This window comes from Dama dama, chromosome 17 (assembly GCF_033118175.1).
Source record: "Dama dama isolate Ldn47 chromosome 17, ASM3311817v1, whole genome shotgun sequence".
Classification (NCBI taxonomy): Eukaryota; Metazoa; Chordata; class Mammalia; order Artiodactyla; family Cervidae; genus Dama; species Dama dama.
In genome coordinates, this window is record NC_083697.1 from 26,317,628 (window position 1) to 26,338,225 (window position 20,598).

Here is a 20,598-nt window from a genome sequence, read left to right on the forward strand (position 1 = left end):
TAAGACCCTCGTTGGTATTCTTGGTTGTAAGTTTTCCTCTTTTATCACTTAAAATATATCATGCCACTCCCTTCTGACCTGCAGAGTTTCTGCTGAAAAATCAGCTGATAACCTTATGGGAAATCCTTTGTATGTTATTTGTTGCTTTTCCCTTGTTGCTTTTAAGTCTTTAATTTTTGCCAGCTTGATTTCTATGTGGCTTGGTGTGGTCCTCCTTGGGTTTATCTTGCCTGGGACCCTCTGTGCATCCTGGATTGAGTGAGTATTTCCTCCCCCATGTTAGGGAAGTTTTCAGCTATTACCTCTTCAAATATTTTCTCAGGCCCTTTTCCCTCTCTCTTCTCCTTCTGGGACCCCTATAATGTAAATGTTGATGCATTTAATGTTGTTCCTGAAGTCTCTGACTCTCTTCATTTCTTTTCATTCTTTTTACATTCTATTCCACAGCAGTGACTTCCACAAATCTGTCTTCCAGTTCACTTATTCATTCTTCTGCCTCATTTATTCTGCTGATTCCTTCTAGCATATTTTTCATTTCAGTTATTATATTGTTCATCTCTGTTTATTTATTTTTTAAAGGTTCTAACTCTTTATTAACATTTCTTGCATTCTCTTGGTCAGTGCTTCTTTACTTTTTCCAAGATCTTGGATCATTTTTACTGTCACTACTCTGAATTCTTTTTCAGGCAGATTGCCTCTCTTGCTTCACTTAGTTGTTCTGCGATTTTATTTTATTCCATGTTTCTCTGCTGTCTCATTTTGTCTGACTTTCTGTGTTTGTCATCTCCATTCCTCAGGATGCAGGACTGTAATTCTTCTTGGTTCTGGGGTCTGTCCCATGCAGGCTGGTCCAAGGGCTTGTGCAGGATCCTGGTGGGAGGAACTGGTACCTGCCCACTGGTGGATGGAGCCGGGTCTTGTGGCTCTGGTAGGCAGGACCTTGTCAAAGGGTGTGTTTATATGCAGCTGTTAGCTCAGGATGACTTTAGGCAACCTGATGGGTGGGGCTGTGTTCCCACCCTGTTGGTTGTTTGTCCTGAGGTGGCCCAGTACTGGAACCTGCAGGCTATTGTGTGGGGCCAGGTCTCCGGGCCAAAACGGCAACCACCAGGAGCGCTGATGTCAATGTTTATTCTCAGGGTGTCCGCCACCAGTCCTTGCCCTCACAGTGAGCCATAGCCAGCTCCTGCCTTCCCAGGAGACCCTCCAAGACCCCAGGTAGGTCTGGACCAGGCTCCTATGGAGTCACTGCTCTGCCCTGGGTCCCAGGACACGTGGAGACTTGACTTGCAGAGTGGAGCTTCTGCCTCCCTCAGTCCTGTGGGGCTCCTGCGCTCAAGCCCTGCTGACCTTCAAAGCCAAATCCTTTGGGGACTCCTCCTTCCAATGCCAGATGCCCAGGCTGGGGAATCTGATGTGGGGCTCAGAACTATTGTGGAAAAAGCTATGTTATATAATTTTCCAGTTTGTGGGTCACCCACCCAGCATGTATGGGATTTGAAGTATATTGTGAAAGCATCCCTCCTACCATCTCATTGTGGCTTCTTCTTTGTCTTTGTCTGTAGAATATCTTTTTTGGAAGGTTCAAGTCTTTTTTATTGATAGTTGTTCAGCAGTGAGTTGTAATTTTGGTGTTTTTTTGAGAGGAGGTGAGTTCAAGTCTTTCTACTCCACCGTCTTATTGCTCCAGAAGCCTGAGAGTCAGAATGATACAGTGGCCTGTATACTCTTATTTGAAGACTTGGGGCTGAGTCTAGGCTTCCTGTTTACTTTTCCTCTGGCCCTCAGTCAGTGATTTAATTCCTGTGAGTCTCCCTCCAATCTTAAAATATTACTGACTCTAAACAAAGAATTTTGGCTGGTGTATGTGCAAGCATAGCCTTGCAGCTTGGGTCTCCTTCTTGCACCCCAAGGAGCAATCACTATGTGCTTTTAAGGAAACTGCTACTGAGCCTGGCCAGTCTTTAAAATAAGACAATGATGAAGGCTACCTCATCAATTGACTCTTCCTTTCATGAAAGAATTTCTCTGTAGCATGCAAAACTGTTTGATAGCATTTTACCCACAGTAGAATTTCTTTCAAAATTGGAGTTAATCTCTGAAACCATGCCACTGCTTTTGCGACTAAGTGTATGTAATGTTCTAAATCCTTTACTGTAATTTCAACAATCTTCACAGCGTCTTCACCAAAAGTAGATTCCATCTCAAGAAACCACATCTCCTCATCTGTTGAAGCTTCATCATGAGATTGAAGCAATTTAGTCACATTTTCAGCCTCCACTTCTAATTCTAGTTCTCTTACTCTTTCTACCACATCTGCACTTCCTTCCTTCTCTAAAATCTTAAGCCCCTCAAAGTCATCCACGAGGAATGGAATTAACTCCTTCCAAACTCTTGTTAGTGTTGATATTTGACAGCTTTCCATGAATCACATATATTCTTACTGGCATCTAGAATGGTAAATCCTTTCCAGAAGGTTTTCCATTTACTTTGCCCAGATCCATCAGAGAAATTGCTACTGATGGCAACTCTAGCCTTATGAAATGTATTTCTTAAATAATAAGACTTGAAAGTTGAAATATACCTTGATCCATGTGCTGCAGAATGAACATTATGTTAGCAGGCATGAAAACAACCATTAATCTCATTGTATATCTCCATCAGAGCTCTTGGGTGACCAGGTGCACTGTCAATGACCAATCATATTTTGAAAGAAATGTTTTTTCTGAGCAGTAATTCTTAACAGTGAGCTTAAAATATTCAATAAATCATGTTGTAAATGGAGGTGCTGTCATCCAGGTTTTGTTGTTCCATTTACAGAACATAGGAAGAGAAGATTGGGAATCATTTTTAAAGATCCTAGGATTTTTAAAAATTATTTGTATTTATTTGGTTGTGTTGAGTTTTAGTTGCTGCATTGGCTTTTCTCTAGTTGTGGTGAGCAAGGGATACTCTCTAGTTGCAGTGTGCAGGCTTTTCATTACAGTGGCTTCTCTTTCTGGGGAGCACAGGCTTTAGGGCACATTCTGTAGTTGTGGCATGTGAGCTCAGTAGTTGAGGCTCCTGGACTCTATAGCACAGGCTCAATCATTTTGGAGCATAGGCTTAGTTGCCCCAGGCATGTGGGATCCTCTCCGATCAGGGATTGCATCCATGTCTCCTGTATTGACAAGTAGATTCCTTACCACGGAGCCACAAGGGAAGCCCAAGATCCTAGCATTTTTAGAATGGTAAGTGAGTGCTGGTCTCAACTTAAAACTACCAGGTACATCAACCCCTAATAAGAAAGTCCACCTTTCTTTTGAAGTTTTAAAGTCAGCCATTGACTTTTGCTTCTAGCTATGGAAGTCCTAGTTGGTATCTTCTTCCAGTAGAAGGCCATTTCATCTGCCTTGAAAATCTGTTGTTTAGTGTAGCCACCTTCAGTAGTTATCTTAGCTAGATCTTCTCGATAGCTTGCTCAGCAGCTTCTATATCAGCGCTTGCTGCTTCACCTTGCACTTTTGTATTAGGAAGATGACTTCTCTCCTTAAACCTCATTAACCAAGCACTGCTGGCTTCTAACTTTTCTTCTTTAGCTTCCTCACCTCCATCAGCCTTCGTGGAGTTGAAGAGTTAGAGCTTTGCTCTGGATTAGGCCTTGGCTTAAGGGAATGTTGTGGCTGGTTTGATCTTCTATCCAGACCACTATAATCATTTTCCATCTCAGCATTTAAGGCTGTTTCACTTGCTTATAGTTTATGTGTTCACTGGAATTCCACTTTTAATTTCTTTCAAAACCTTTCCCTTACATTCAAAACTTGGCTAACTGCTTGGTGCAAAAGGTCTAGCTTGTTTTTGACATGCCTTCCCACTAAATGACATCATATCTAGTTTCATGTGACTCTTCCCTTCATTTGAACATTTAGAGGCCATTGTAGGGTTATTAACTGGTCTAATTTTCAACACCCTTGTGTCTCAGGATTAGGGAGGCTTGAGAAGAGGGAGACGGGAACATCCTGTCGGTGGGACAGTGAGAACACACACAACATTTATGGATTTAGTTTGCCGTCTTGTATAAGTGCAGTTTCTAGCATTCTAAACAATTACAATAGTAACATCAAAGATCAGAGACCACCATAACAAATATAATAATAATAAAAACTAAAGTAATACTGTGAGAATTACCAAAATGTGATACAGAGACAAAAAGTGAGCAAATGCTGTTGGAAAAATGGTACCAATAGACTTACTTGACACAAGGTTTCTACAAAACTCCAATTTGGAAAAAAAATGGAATATCTATAAAGAACAATAAAGTGAAGCACAAGAAAATGTAGTATGCCTGTATAGTTAGTGTATATAATTATATAGTATATATTCACACAGTATACACAGTGAGTATATGAAGAGGCTCTTCCTATACATGATATAATCTGAGAATAGGAAAAGTTATCAGGGTTTGAACACAAACATAAATATAGAGAAGAATATTTTGGAAATAAGATCAAATTATGGTTTGAGTGTTTTGTTTGATATGATTATTTTTGTTGTTGGTAGTTTGTACATATATATAAGAATGTATGGAAAAAAGATATAGGACCTTAGCTTCTCTGGTAGGTTTATCCCAGTCCAAAATCTTATTTGATTTATAATTCATTTAAAAAAATTTAACTACAGTTTTATGTTAATTATACTCTCTGTATGAAATGTCAAAGGCATAAAAATTTTTCATTTGCAACTGCAATATAATGAAGCTTCAATTTTGTCAGAGAAGTATTGACTTTGCTTTCCAAGAATTTATTAACAGAAATCTAACTTCATATCTTAATTTAACATTTTCCTTCTACACAGAAATGCTCAGAATAAAGAAGAAAATACACCTATGAGATTATAATTGTATTATTTTAAAAATATTTTTTTGTTTTGAATATGTTAAAAATGGTAGCACCATTATAACAGAATGCCCATCTTAAATGTCTGATTGGTATGACATTAACAAGCAAGTCAAACTCTAGGAGAGTATTTATTTTCAATACATTCTTTCTATTTTTTGATGTATAGATTTTGTTAACCAAAAAAAAAAAAAAGAAAAGGAAATCACTCAGAATCTTCACTTAGCCCAGAACAAAAATAATTTAATTTATCTAAATTTGGTTATAAAAGTATAAGATTAATTTCAAGAGATAATCTATAGGTTCCCCAGGATGAGGTACATGTGATGTTTGCACGCCCTTGCTGATGAGAACAGAATTGTGAATGGTGACCAAGAAAACACACTATGAAGGAGGGAAATATGCAGTATAATGAAAATAAAAAATTATTCCCTGATGTGAGTTATATCCCTACCCAGGGGCTGTGACCCTCAAGTCAGTGCAGAAGTGATTCAGATCTGGCTTCAAGGAAGCCCACCATGGGAAGGTCCTCCTGTAACCATTTTGGATTTCACCACACATTCTGGATTTCATGGCCACACCCAAGCATTTACTGTTCATTCATTCATTCGTTTACTCACTCACTTACTTAACAAACAGGATTATTGAGTATAGGCCAGCCTTCCCTAGGTGCTGCTTGGTGATACCAATGCTCCTGTCCTAGAGAAGTTCGATCAAATTTAAGAAACCCTGACTGATGGATAATGAATACGAGAAATGTATACAGGAGGGGACACTCAAATATATTTGGGGCATAATAACAGAAAGGTAGACTTGAAAAGGTGAATAGGAGTTTATAAAACAACCAAGATGAGGGAAAACACTCCAGGCTGAGGAAATAGCAAGGATAAAGGCAAGACAATCTGAAGTAAAACTGTCCCTCAGGCCAGAGATGGAAAGATATAGACATGGTTGAGTGGCCTTATACCTATTTTACTGTTATAACATGGTGTCTCCAAGCTTCATTAATTTTTTTATCATGGTAAAATATATATAACATAGAATTTACCATGTTAACCATTTTTAAGTTTCAATAAGTACATTCACATTGTTGTGCAACCATTACTGCCATCCATTTCCAGAACTTTTTCATCTTCCCAAACCGAAACTCTGGACCCATGAAACATTAACTCCCTACTCTCCTTTCACCCAGTCTCTGGCAGCCACGTTTTGTCTGTATGTATTTGACTATCTCAGGTACCTCTTTTACGTGGAATCATATAATTTTGTTTTTATTTAGTTGCTCAGTCGTGTTCAGCTCTTTTGTGACCCCATGGACTGTAGCCAGCCAGGCTCCTCTGTCCATGGAATTCTCCAGGCAAGAATACTAGGGTGGGTTGCCATTTCCTCTTCCAGGAGATCTTCTGGACCCAGGGATGGAACCCTCATTTCCTGGATTGGCAGGCAGATTCTTTACCACTGGGCCACCAGGGAAGCCCAGAATCATATAATACTTGTATTTTTGTGTCTGGCTTATTTCACTTATCATCATGTCTTCAAGATTCATCCCTGTTGTAGCACGTGTCAAAGTTTCATCCCAAACTTTTTTGTTCATGTGTCAGTTAAATTGTTTGGATTAACCGTACCTCCAATACATGGACTGTTATTAATGTATTGCATAATTATAAAGAATAGACAAAAATAGATATTTTCAAAAGATAAGACTAAAAACTAAACTCATTTTTCCTTTTATAATGAATTGTCTCAAAATCCCTGGGACTGCCCATACCTTTCTTTGGATACCACTGCTAGAGAACATGAAAAAGCAGTGAGGGGAATATTAAGCAGAGGAGTGATATAGTTTAACATTCTGACCCAGTTTTCATCAAACATTCTCCTCCTGCTTTGTGCTCTATAGTTAATGACGAGGGGTAGTTTTCAAAGACTAGATAATTCAAATCATTTGGTTTATATTTTTAGATTAGAAGGTTCTAATGAATTTATCAAGTGTATCCCCTATTCATTGCAATTACATACTTTCCAACTTCAGTCCACATAAAACATTTTATTGAAAAGCATAAAATATAGCAACTGGAAAGTACTGACTGGTCACTGTTGATTATTTAAGATTGCAGATGAATATGCTGGTAGAATTTAAGAGTCTCTTTGAGTTTTTGAGTATTGTTCAAAATTGTATCAAAATCAGTCTATTCCTTAAAAACAAACCACAAAAGAGGTGCTACTAAAAACTGAGGTTAGAACAATAGAGTTCATATTGGTTGAAAAAATATGGACCTTGGAGCCAAGTAGACCTCAGTGTAACTCTGACATCACCACTTACTAGCTGTGTAACACTTGGCAGGTGCCTACACTTCTGTTAACCTTCATTTTATTATCTATAAATATTTGACAATAACTTGTTGTTCCTGTGTGCCTTCTACAGATGCTAGTTGGTATTAGTATCAGCTTTTCCATCTATGAAGCCCAAACAGGAAAACCAGTTTTATTACCTTGTTCCATGTACTAAGACATATTTAATCCCTTTTTCTGGAATGCCTTCTTCCCTCCCATCTCCCCCCAAAAAACTCCAAACTGGATTTTAAGATTCAGATTTCAGTGTCTTATTTTGAGATTTTAAAGGTCCAATTAAGCTATTTCTCATCACAATTCCTATACTGATTTACTTATGTCTCTAATATAATAATAACCACTAATTTGAGGTCAGTGCTGTGATGAGCTGACCAATTCCTTTTCAGGAAAAAAAGGACTTATTACCCCTATTCTGGGAGTGCCACCAGCCAATAGCTCCTTTTTAGGACTCATCTCAGATGAGAGTACCCTCTCAGGTCATCCCTCTCCCCAAGGTGTGCCCATCCAATAACTTGAAGGGTGATATAATGGTCTAGGACCTCCAGATCACTGAGACAACTCCAAAGGGTCATCTCATCTTCAGAACTTGCCTTAGAGTAGGCTAAGGCTTCCACTGAGACCAAGCCACAGCTAAACTTCTCTCTTTCTCTGTCAGTCCTCTGCCTGTCCTTTTTCTTCTCCAGGTTGTCATAAGGACATTCCCTAATAAACCTCCAGCACTCAAATTTCTATCTCAGAATCTGCAACCCAGGAACCCAAACTGCAGCCTTACTTCATGCACTTAATGCTATAGTTACTGGTTCACAGACTGTCTCACTGTATAGTCTGGGTTTAATTTGGTTTATCTTTATATTCTCAGGATCTGGTTGGTACCTGGTTGGTATGAACTAGGTATCAGCTTGTTGGATAAATTCAATAAAACTGAGATTTCTTTATCTCTGACCAAGAAATTTTTTCTATTTTCTTGTTTAATTAAATTTATTTATTTATGTTCTCTCTTATTGCAAAAAAGGAAATTAGAGGAGTTAACTCAAAAACTGACTCCAATTAAGTAGTGGGGAAATTGAATGCCAGAATTGTAAAAGCCGATATACCAATGCTAAGGATCAATTATAGTTGTAGTGAGTCAGTGAATAGTTTTGAATCATTGAGTAAGTAGTCTTTGAGCTGAGCATCTACCACATACCAAGCACTGCTTAAGTGTTAAAATGAGACTTTCTACCCCCAAGGAAAATTATATTCAAGTGAAGGGGAAAGGCAACAATAGAATAAAGCAGCATAATTCTAGAGAGCTGGTGTGAAGGACACTGAAGGGGATCAGTAAATACCACCCCCCAAATATGCCTCACTGGCATGTTCATTACTTTGAGCTGAAGGGAGTTGGGAAGCACCAGATTCATGCAGGGCTCTCTGCCCTTCCTGTATCAGGAAGAGGAGAGAATTCTTATCACCAGAGATAGGGAGTTGACATCACAATGAGTCTGTACAAACAAACATGATTAAAATAACCTTTACATTCCGTTAGTTTCCCTCATATGTTTCCTTTTCATTTCTTCACAATTTAATACCCCTAGCTCAAACCCCCTTTTCCTTTGTCTTACCACATTTCCACAATTTATCATTCTTTGTTAAAATGATATATAAGCCCCTGGGTCTAACTGCTTTGGGATTCTCACTTCTTTCTGTGAAGCCCTCTGTGCCAAGTAAAAATATTAACATCAAATAAAATGTTCATGCATTTTCTCCTTTTATTCTGTCTCTTGTGGCCCCCAGCCACAGAACCTCAGAGAATAAAGGAAAAGTCTGTCCTCCCCTTTATCACTACAGGTAGGATGGTCAGGAATGACTCTCCCAGATGGTGAGCAAAGATCTCAGTGATGAGAATCCATTCTTGCAGATATTTGGAGGAAGAAAATTTTAGTAGGGGCAGGGAGATGCAGCTGATACAAAGGCCAGGAATTAGGTACAAAAGTGAGTCTGAGTTTCAGGTGGCTAAACATGATAAATCGCTTGTTTTTATCTGGAAAGGTAACATATTCTAATTCTTAGGGGAGCCAAAGGTTTTCCTTGAATAAACCTGGATGGCACAGAAAGAGATAAACAATGTCTTCATCAACTATTCCACAACAAAGACTGAAGCAGAAATCTGCAACAGCTTTTGCAATGACATTGGAGACCTAATATTAAGAAGCATTCAGAAAAGACAATTTCTGTGCGGGGCACAGTGGCTCAGCGTACTTAAAGCAGCAGCTAGACGACATGACCTTTAGGTTTTCTTCTTTAAGAGCTAGATGTCAGACTGTCAAGACCATATCTACTCTCATGGGCCTCAGTGCAGGTACTACTAAGTCTCCGTATCTTCTCTGACTCATTAATCAAAGAAAAAATTGTTTGGAACAACCAGGGACAAAGGCTTTTAATCACAACATTCTATTTCCTGCTCATAATTAGACAATTTAGACTAACTACATAGAATTCTATGGAAATATCACCTACCCAGATAAAGAACTGCTTGTTTCCAGAATATAGTTCCATTCTTTTCATCTGCAAGTGCATACGCCATCACCACCCATTGCTATAAAATAGGGGTTTCAATTTTTCAGATGGTATTAAAATTTTAATGAGATGCAAATAAATATTAACAGGCATAAAATTAAGGAAATGGTGTCAAGATACCCAAGGAAGTGGGAAATGGAGAGGAGATGATTAAGCTACTACATACAATAGGGCAGATTTGCTTAACCTACCTTTGTAATTTTGTTTCCTGATAATTAAACCAAGAGATAGCACTTATTAAATAGCAACAGTACTCCAGCAGAAGAATGTCACAATAGTGCCAGAGAAAGAATGTGAACCCCAAAGTGAAAATTTTAGCAGATCTAGTTTTATCAAGGTAGCAGAGGGTTGTCAGCACATCACACAGCATGTATCACAATCCTCAAAGTGCTTTGACTTCTTATTACTAATAAGCCACACAGACAACATATCTAGTAAGACAATGAATGAGATACATTTGATTTTTTGCATATATTTAAAGCACTTGTGATCAAATCTAAACTCTACCACCTGAAGGAGTTCAAGACATGCCACCCCCAAATTTGCTACCTTGGTCATTTGAGTTCAAAGAACTCGAAAAGCAGCAAATGCAGGGAGAGGCTTTCTATGCACCCCCTTATCTGCCGGGAGACAGATCCTCCAAAAGAAGCTCAATTGTCTACAAGGGGATGTTAACTCCTCTCACAGGACAGAAAACTAGAAGTGATAACCACAGCTGGACAGACTTTTATCACCAACCTCTCTCTGCATTTCTTCTAAGTTCATCATTGCTTAAATTATTTACTCTCCCGTATGTGATCTACATTCCTCCTCCCCTTCCTCTAGCAAGATAGTTTATAAGCTCTCTGATTCTAACCTTTTTTGAGGTATTTATTTCTTTTTTCCTATGAAGTCACCCCCCCCCCAGTACATAATATTTAAAATGAATGCATTTGTATACTTTTTCTCCTGTTAATCTGCTTGTTACTACATAGATCCAACTTTTGAATGTAGGAGGTTAGAGAGAAAGTCTTTTCTCCCTCATTTTTTAATCTATTTTTTCAACTATAAAACCAGAACTGATAAAGTGTTGGGATCAAATAACAATGTGTGAATGCCCCTGGCTAAGGGCTTCCCAGCTGGCACTAGTGGTAAAGAACCTGCCTGACAATACAGGAGATGCAAGACTTGTAGCTTTGATCCCTGGATCGGAAAGATCCTCTGGAGGAGGGCATGACAACCCACTCCAGTATTCTTGCCTGGAGAATTCCATGGACAGAGGAGCCTGGTGGGCTACGGTCCATGGAGTCGCAACGAGTTGGACACAACTGCAGTGACTTAGCATGCACGGCATGGCTGCTGGAGGATGACAGTCATGCTGTCTTTCCCTCCCTTCCTTTTCTCTTTCCACAGCTTAGTATAGAAGAAAGGCTATGTCCTGAACATAGACAACAGTACTAAGCAGCCTCCTTTGGGGCCTGGAGCAAGTCTACAAATAGAGGCCAACATCTCTTATCTACAAATTAAAAAGTTGTAAATCAAGCTGGCAAATTGTTAAATATGTTATATCCTTCTTGATAAATACATATATCTTGATAAATACACTTTCATAACAATCCAGAAGGCCAAGTTCAAGTTTAGATTTCTCAGGTCCCTCAGAGTTTCATGCCAAAATCTGGCAGGAGGCCCTGGGGGCACAATCCTTCTCCCCAGTCATGAGGCTTGTGTCCCTACCCTTCCTTCTACCCGTTTCCCCACCCACAAGGGGTCTGCTAGGCCTGGTGTGAACACCCCAGCATGATCAAACTCCAGACACATCTTCATAAGCAGTGGGCCCTAGAGTCAAAGGGTGTGCACACTTGCAACTACAGTCTGTCCTAAGGAGAGATTGAATGGAAGAGGTTCCAGCACGTCTTGGAGCCAGTATTTGGGCCTGTTGAACAGAAAATCCCATGGTTCTAGATACCCTGAACTTAGTCTAGAAATGAGAATAAGTATTCCAGGCAGGCAGGAACCTTGGGCCCCAAGGACTCCTCACCTGTTTGGTAGAAAAGGGGTGATGGGGGGCGCTCTAAAGCCTCGCCTGAAGCCAAGTCTTGCCTGGTTCCCAGGGTGACACTGTTGACAAGTTTAGCAATTCCTGCCATAATTCCATCATCACCAGGAAATGCCCACAAAAGTACCGAAGTTAATATGATTATGGTATCAAGAAAAAGTAATTCTACAAAAAAAGATTTTCTACTTTTCCTGTTTCAACAGAAACAAAGATGAATATAGTTTGAGTGCTTTTCACTCACTCATCTTTTTCCCAGATCTATCACTATTTTAAAGTGATTTCTATTTCTACTTCTATTTCTATTTCTACTCATGCTTATCTCATCTGAATTCTCTCCCACCCTCCCTCTCTTCTTCCTTCCTTCCATTCACTCCTCCCTCCCTCTTGATTCTCATTTTGCGTTTTGATAAACCCATCATGTTGATGGATAAAAAAAATACAACTAGAAGCTGAATTTGCTAGTTTTAAGAAAGTTATAAGGCTTCCCTGGTGGCTCAGGCGGTAAAGAATCTGCCTGCAACAAGGGAGACCCAGGTTTGATCCCTAAGTCGGGAAGATCCCCTGGAGAAGGGAATGGCAATGCACTCGGCAATGTACTCCAGTATTCTGGCCTGGAGAAATATCTAGAGGTACATCAGTTAAACATAGAAGGAATAAATTTTCCCATCACAATGGAATAGCTCAAACTTTCTTGACTTCTAGGACTCTCTCTATTTGATTCATATGTGTCCTCTAAAAACTGCAAAATGCCTTTACTGGAAAAGAGAGTGAAATGCGCTTTTTAAAATTTCTTTGCACATGATGAAAGAGAAATTCCTTAGCTTCAAAAGTACCTTGCTTTTTTTTCCCTGTAGCTTATTTATTTTATCTGATTTTTATTGGAATATAATGTTGTGTTAGTGTCTGCTCTACAACAACATGAACCAGCCGTATGTACATATGTCCCCTTCCTCTTCAGCCTCCCTCCCACTCCCCGCTTCCATCCCTCTAGGTCATCACAGAACACCAAGCTGAGCTCCCTGTGCTATAAAGCAGCTGCCTTTTATAAATATTTGCCCTTCAAACTGTGAAACACACCTTATTTTTGTTGGTGTCACATTACTGATCCAAGTACTTCCCATTTCACTAAAGGCAAGTAAAGGGGAATGAGTTACTTTACACTCAAAGAACAAAGGCAGCAACAAAAAAGACCCATGGCCCCAGGATAGAAACAGGAACAAACGGTTGGACAACTACTTTTATCCCACCCTTCATTATTCCTTGAACAAAAATCACCAAATCTGCCAGTATTAATGACTCCTCTTGCTTGCTTACCAGTTACTTTGTATTCTTAAAAGTCATTACAAATTAAATGTCCCCATAATCTGACCAAGTCTAATCTAGTCTTTGAGCCATTTTACCTCATACTGCAAAATGAATTATTCTGTATAAAGTCCATGCAGAAGAGTGGTTTGTTCATTAACATCCATAGTAAGAACATTTCAGGCTTTCATAAAAACAAGCAACCAATCCTTTCATAATGAAAATGATATGATAGGCTTTGCAAAAAAGAAAGCATCACAGAACTAACATGAACTGGAGATGTGACTTTTGTATTGTTATCTGCCACTGTGAGGACATTTAACCCACCTACTCTCACTCTTTCACCTGACACTTGATAAGCAAAAATACACATTGGCCAAAAAATTAACCAGAGGCTTGCTGAGGCCATAGAGAATAAAAGTAATTGCCCAACTGCCTTGGTCATTCGGGGCTGTTTTAACAAATATACCATAAATAGCGTGGCTTAAACCACAAACATTTGTTTCTCACAGTTGAGAAGTCCAAGGTCAAGGTTCAAGGTGCTTGTAAGGGCCCCCTTGCTGGTGGCCAGATGTCTATCACCCCCTTGCTGGTGGCCAGATGTCTATTCACTTCCTCACATGGCAAAGAGCAGAGAGAGAGGGAGCAAATCTCTCATATCTTATAAGGGCACTAATCTTATTTATGAAGGCTCCACCCTCCTGAACTAATTACCCCCCAAAGGTCCCCCTCCAAATAGCATCACATTGGGGGTTAAGCTTCAATAAATGCATTTGGGGGAAACATAAACATTCATCCCATAGCACCCACACTGAAAGGAAACCAATAACGTCAGCTATATCAATCATATAGGGTTTGTAGAAAACGCTGATGAAAGTTAATCAATAAACTTTTTATTAAAAGTTTCAATCATTAAAGAAATATGTCTCAAGTACACACACACACATACAACTAAATCTGTAGCTACATACAGTAGATACATTAGATAGATGAATGAGCTGCATATTCACAGACACTTGTGTGTAACTGTTTAAAGGAGGTGCGTTTCAAATAAAGAGTTCACACATACAGTCATATGCAAAATAATTTCCCAAAGAAAAAACTTTTAACAACTAGCCAGTAAATTTCCCTTGCTTCCATCACTCTCCATGGCTCCCAGTGAGGGGCTGAGCAAGCTTGCAAACTAAGATGATGTAACTTTTGTTGTTATAATTGGCTCTAAAAGGCAGAATTATTTGTCATAAAGGCAATTCTGTGCACTGTTATCTCTAATACATTTGCTTATTTTTATTGAAGAATCTTGTTTATGAACAGAGACATATATCCTTACATACAAAGACACAGGGCTCTTAATTCAGGCCTTCGTGTCTTTCCTCCTACTAATTTCCTGCCTAGACCGGATGGTTCAAGTCATTCATTCAATTTGAAAGTTACTGAGGGCTTCCCATGTGCTGGGCATGATTCTAAGTACAAAGATGGAACAGTTAATGAGACAGATAGGGCCTCTTGTACCCACTGGCAGGGGTGGGAGTAGCAAGAGATGGGAGAGGAAATGGGTCAATAATAAGCAATAAACAAGGAAACAAACACCATTATTTCAGACAGAGATAAGCTCAACAAAGATGTTAAAATGCCTTTCTCTCCCAGTTCTTCACTTTCACCCCATTCCCACCGTATCATCTCTGAGTGACAGTGTTTTCTAACAACGTCTCTGCCCAACCCTGAGGCTCCTTTGGAGTAAAGGTCAGATGCTTTTTCTTACTGATTTTGTAGTTGTAATTCCTGGCACATATTGTTTTTTGCTTACCATATAACATATTCAATAAGTGCTAATTAACTGAATGAATCTGTTGAAAAAACAAGCCACTAACAGTAGGCTTAGCATCGAACTATTATTGTACAACCTAAGGCTTAGTAGGAATGATGTGATTATAATCTTTTACAAAGATTTTATGATATTCTCATAGAAATCATGGTCTATTGTTTAACTTAGTAGCTCTCACCCCCCCTCACCATTTTTAAAATATTACAACTTAAGATTCACACTACTAAAGTGATGTTGGTCAGAAACTGAATAGAACAGATAAACTGTATAGTTGAGAGGTGAGCCCAGAGATGCTGAAGACAGATCTAACATCTTCCAGAACCCTAAAGAACTTGCTTACAGGGACAGAGCAGTGAATTGTATCACTCAGATAGTGACATAGCACTGAAGGACAACCAGTGGTCAGTGAATAATTTGAGGCTGCTTTCCACTACTGGAAAACCACTGTGACCTCGTGATGGCTCTGGCCATCTGTCTGCAGGCTCTAACCAGCTCAGGTCTTTGTTCAGTGTCTCCCAGGGAGTTATCAGTTCCAAGGTAGGCAGAAGAAAAACTCTTGGCATTGCAATAATAAAGGGCTTCTTAGGGTGACTTAGGGCTTCACAGGTAGCACTAGTGGTAAACAATCTGCCCGCCAAGGCAGGAGACACAAGACGCTGGTTCGATCCCTGGGTTGGGAAGATCCCCTGGAATAGGAAATGGCAACTCACTCCCATATTCTTGCCTGGGAAAGCCCATGGACAGAGGAGCAAGGTGGGCTACAGTCCATGGGGTCGCAAAGAGTCAGACACAACTTAGCACACACACACACAAGGTGACTTAGGACTCATCTGTGGGACAGTGGGAGTAGTACAGACCAGAGGGCAAACCGCAGAGCTGACTGCTTCCAACATTAATGAGAAATGCCTTCTATTGTTGCCAAACCGATTATAGAAGAATCATGCTCAAGGTGCTATTAGGTTTTAGAGATCAGCCATGGATTTTATTGAATTACATCTTTAAAATCTTACTTATCAGGGGGCCAGCCTATCTTTCCCAGCTCTAGTGTGCTCCTCTGTACTCTGACAGGTCTAGGACCATGGATTAACTCCTGAGTCTTTCCTTCCAAGACAGGATCCAACAGAGCATAGAAAAACCACAACTCCAGTGGCAAACATGAGAAGCCTGAAGTCTTCTGCAGCATAACCAACAAATATCTACTGTACTTTGTGGCCACAGACTTTTCTTTCTTTTAGCTAAGTTTAGGAAGTGAAAGCAAAAAATATTTTCTGTTTTTATTCTGCTAATGGAAACTCTGGATCAAAAAGATACTGGATACTAATCCAGTGAGATTCACTAGACTCTCACAAAGAAGAAACATGTTAGAGATAAACGTGGGCTTTTCCTGAATTTCTTATTTGTGGTCTCTTCCTCAAAAGACAGAAAAGAGTTGAAACAGATTGAAAGTGAAAGTGAAAAGTCACTCAGTTGTGTCCAACACTTTGTGACCCCCATGGACTATACAGTCTTTGGAATTCTCCAGGCCAGAATACTGGAGTGGATAGCCATTCGCTTCACCAGGGGATCTTCCCAACCCAGGGATCAAACCCAGGTCTCCCACATTGCAGGCGGATTCTTTACCAGCTAAGCCACAAAGGAAGCCTGAAATAGACTAGTAGATTAGAAAATTTGGGTTAATAAAGGGCAAGTCTTATTCTATCATTATGGTACCCATCATTTCTAAAACTGAAAATAACTGCTGTTTATGGAGCACATACCATGTGTCAACCAATATTCTAGATGTTTCATGTAATCATCTAATTTCATTCTCCCAATAACACTATGTGGTAAGTATAATTTTCTTACTTTCATAGACAAAGAAATTGAAGCTCAGAAATTTTCAGTGAATTACTCAGTCTTATAGGTAGTAAATTGAAGTGCCAGGATTGGAAACAGAATGTGTATGACTTTAGAACTTGCATTCTTTACTGGGGAAGGAAAGCAGCCCTGTTCTGCCCCAGTAAGGCTTTCCCAGTGGCTCAGTGTGGCTCTGGTAGCTTATGAAAGATCATACAGGAGACACAGGAGATGCGGGTTTGATCCCTGGGATGGGAAGGTCCCCTGGAGAAGGAAATGGCAACCCACTCCACTATTCTTGCCTGAAGAAGCCCATGGACAGAGGTGGGCTACAGTTCATGGGGTCACAAAGAGTCGAACATGACTGAGCACGCACGCATGCACACCGCTCCAGCAAAGAAGGGGAGAGAGTCCATCCCCAGGTTCCCTCCTTGGGCTCCATTTCTGTGCTTCCCAAGCTCCTCCCTATGGCCGTGTGCAGGGAGTCTCTCCCAGGCTGGAATGGGAGTGTGGGATCACCCCCTTCCCAGGGCCTTTTGATGTTTTCTTGTGGAGAACCAAGACCCCTGAGGCAACTGCCCACAGTTTGGCCCTGCTCCACCCGGGAGGGTAACTTCCTTTTCCCTCAGGCAAACAGCTCCTCTCACATCCAGATCTGTTCAAGCAGAAGTAAGTGCTGGTGGCCAGTGATTTCTTGGGCTCCAAAGGCTGAGTGTGTACCTAAAGCATGGGTTTTAACTTGTTGTTCACCTTTGGCAAAAACGACCTTGTGTAAGGAACACTCCTAGCACCCAGATCATGTTCTCCAAATACCATTCCCCATTGAAATTGATAGATATTTTGGGCTTCCCTGATAGCTCAGTTGGTAAAGAATTCGCCTGCACTGTGGGAGACCTGGGTTCGATCCCTGGGTTGGGAAGATCCCCTGGAGAAGGGAAGGGCTACCCACTCCAGTATTCTGGCCTGAAGAATGCCATGGACTGTACAGTCCATGGGGTCACAAAAAGTTGGACACGACTGAGTGAATTTTATTGAAAGGAAACAGTCTCCTTGGAGAAATGGTTCTTGGGAGCTTTTCCAAGATGCTGTGTTTCCTGGTTCGCGGCTAGAATCAGCCATGCCTGAACAGATCTAGATATCAGTTACTAAGAGCAGAGAAGGAGAAGAGAACTAGATATTATAAGCCTCCAGGTGAAAAAGCATGGTGCTCCCATGAAGGAGTCTTGCCAGGGAAAATCAAACCTGAAGCTGATCAACACTAGATCTGACCACCAACTCATAGAAGATCAGACCACAGTGGAGCTTGTCTGCAACACTGAGGGGATGGATGCAACTAGCAAAGTCCTGACTGTGAAGCAGTTTGAGGTCAACCACCAGATTTCTTCAACAAATAAATTGCAAGGAGAGAGAAGGAAAGGAAACCTATATGTTAAAAGAGAGCTAAAAGTAACCCATCTCACTGTGCAGAACTTACTGGGATCCTAATTTAAACAAACACTATTTTAAAATTTGATTACATTTATGAGATGTCTTTGTTTTTTCATCTGACTGGATCTTTGATGATACTAAGGAATTATTGGAGAGTTTAGGGTATGATTATCATATTGTGGTTACGGTTTTTGTCTTAACCTTCTTATACTTACAAGTACATGCAGAAATATCTATAGATATTGCAGATACAGATATTGATATATTTGACATTATCATATCTTGGATTAGCTTCAAAATTATGTGAGTGCAAAAAAGTCCCCCCAAAAATAAATAAATAAAATTTTGTTTATGAAAAAAAAAATTTGCATGCTTTCCAGTTTATCCATAGCCTTGAGAATAAATTATTTCAAAACTCAAACAATACCCCTTCCCTATTAAAAAAATTCTTTAGTTATAAGACTCAACTTTGCATTTTAATCCTGAGCTATATTTTTTTCAAAGTATGAACTCATAGCAGGAATCTTAAATATTTAATTTACATGCATTTAAGTTATTTAATTTAATTTGCATCACTAAATCCAAGCACATTTTTTATGAAAGGGACCTTTTAAATAAAAGCTTGTCCCATTAGTCTTTCTAGTTTCATGGTAGTTTTTCAGTCCAGAATGACAGCTCATGGTGGGATAATGAGCTGTTAAACACAGTGTGCCTCAAAGAGGGAGAGACCAGTTCCAGGGATCACATAACAGGTGTCTGATTAAAATGTTGCATGATAGCCACATCAAAATGAAGTTGACTAGAACAAATGACCTTCAAGAGAAAAGAAGAAAAAGAGAGGGTGCATGGGAAGGAAGAGCAATTCAGGACCTGAAACAGGACGTGTTATAATAACTGTGCCAGATTATCTTACGACCATCACAAAATAAACTGAAGTTATTTCCTTAAAAGTCATTCAGTCTAAGCGTGCTAAGCATCTCTTAACCATATTTGGATGTTACTCGATTTACTCTAAAAATCACCTATGTGATTTTTCAAGAAATCCTTTTATACTATCCGATGACTATAACATTCCTTATTTTTCACAGATGTGGTTGTACTTTCATGCCCCTATTTAAGATAACCACAATCACAGTTCACTACAATTACCTAGATAGATCTCCCGGTGCGACATCTCACACCTATCTGTTGAGATAAACTATCTTGTGTAGGGTTCTAAATCATTTGCTTTGTAGTGCTTCCCACTTCTTAAATTGGGTGGAGGAGGGAGAAGCAAGGTGACGGAAGGTAGCAGACAAAAAAAGGAAAAAAAAAAAAGACATGATAGTGTTAAGAATAATTCAGACTTGGCTCTTCAACTCTGGAAGGACATAATAAATTTGTACTATAATTTATGAATTACATTTCCTTCATTTTTCTTATTTTCTTACTTTCCTTCTTAAAGAGGAAGGTAATATTTGCTTTTCTCCTCTGCCTTGAGTATTTTCTTTGTAAATGGAAGAGTAGGAAGGAAAGAGCTGGGAGTGCAGTAACCCCGGGCCCATTGGTTTCTTGTAGGTTACCTTGTAATTTCTGGTTGTACTCGCTCCTGTCAGACTGGCTCCTCCTCAAGGTACCAGAGTGGTCCCCCGGAACACTGCTCTCAACCATAGTGTCGGTCTTCCTTCTCTCCAGCATATAGAGCCTGGACCTCAGGAAGGGCAGATTCTTTTTCCTGGTGCCCATGTTTTCTTTCCCGGGAGCTTCTTTGGGCTCCATCGGAGGCTGAGACCACCTCAAGAGGCCGGCGGGCAATCTCTGGCGGCTAAAGGGCCTCCAGGGTGAAGGTTACAACCCCGGCCTGAGGAGTTTAACTGCCTCCTTCCAACCAACAGGCTTCTCTCCGGGGTGACCTGTCTGTGACTGCTACCTCCACGGAGTCCCAGGGCTCCACCCCTATGAGGTCATTCTTTTTTATACCTAGGATCCAACAGGGGAAGCTGCCACCTGTTACCTGAGAGACCTGCCCCACCAAGCTAGGCAAAGCAGGGACTCCGCCGTCACATGCTGCTGAAGCAAACAAAAATCCCATTGTGTGGGGCGAGGGCTGGGGGTGCGGGGGGTGGGGAAAGTGAACAAGGTGAGGCGGGAGGAGGGGAAGCACGCCTGTGCAACCTGCGGCTTCTGGGTTTAGTGCGCGCCTCTGGGTGTGGACGGGTGCGCTGGGATGCGGAGCTGTGTTTCTGCTGCCTAGAGGCAGATTGAGCTCCTCTGTGACTTTCAGCTAGAGTCACCCACGTGTGACCATGAAGCTTGTGTGGGGCCGTGAGAATTTGCATTTACATCACAAGATTGGAGACAGATTTTTTTTTTTTTTTAAAGGATCATTGTGCTCACTCAAAGTCATGCTTCTG

At 40.3% G+C, this 20,598-nt stretch overlaps 1 protein-coding gene across 1 annotated transcript in view; it reads right to left on the reverse strand.

Annotated features, from left to right (window-relative positions):
- The window catches only part of ARHGEF38 (Rho guanine nucleotide exchange factor 38), a 141,170-nt gene extending 121,043 nt beyond the window's left edge, over positions 1 to 20,127 (reverse strand). Inside the window, exon 1 of the mRNA XM_061164270.1 lies at positions 19,768 to 20,127. Coding sequence (XP_061020253.1) covers positions 19,768 to 19,963 — 196 coding nt within the window. The 5' untranslated portion in view covers positions 19,964 to 20,127. The remainder of the gene's footprint in view (positions 1 to 19,767) is intronic.
- Positions 20,128 to 20,598: the final 471 nt, after the last annotated feature.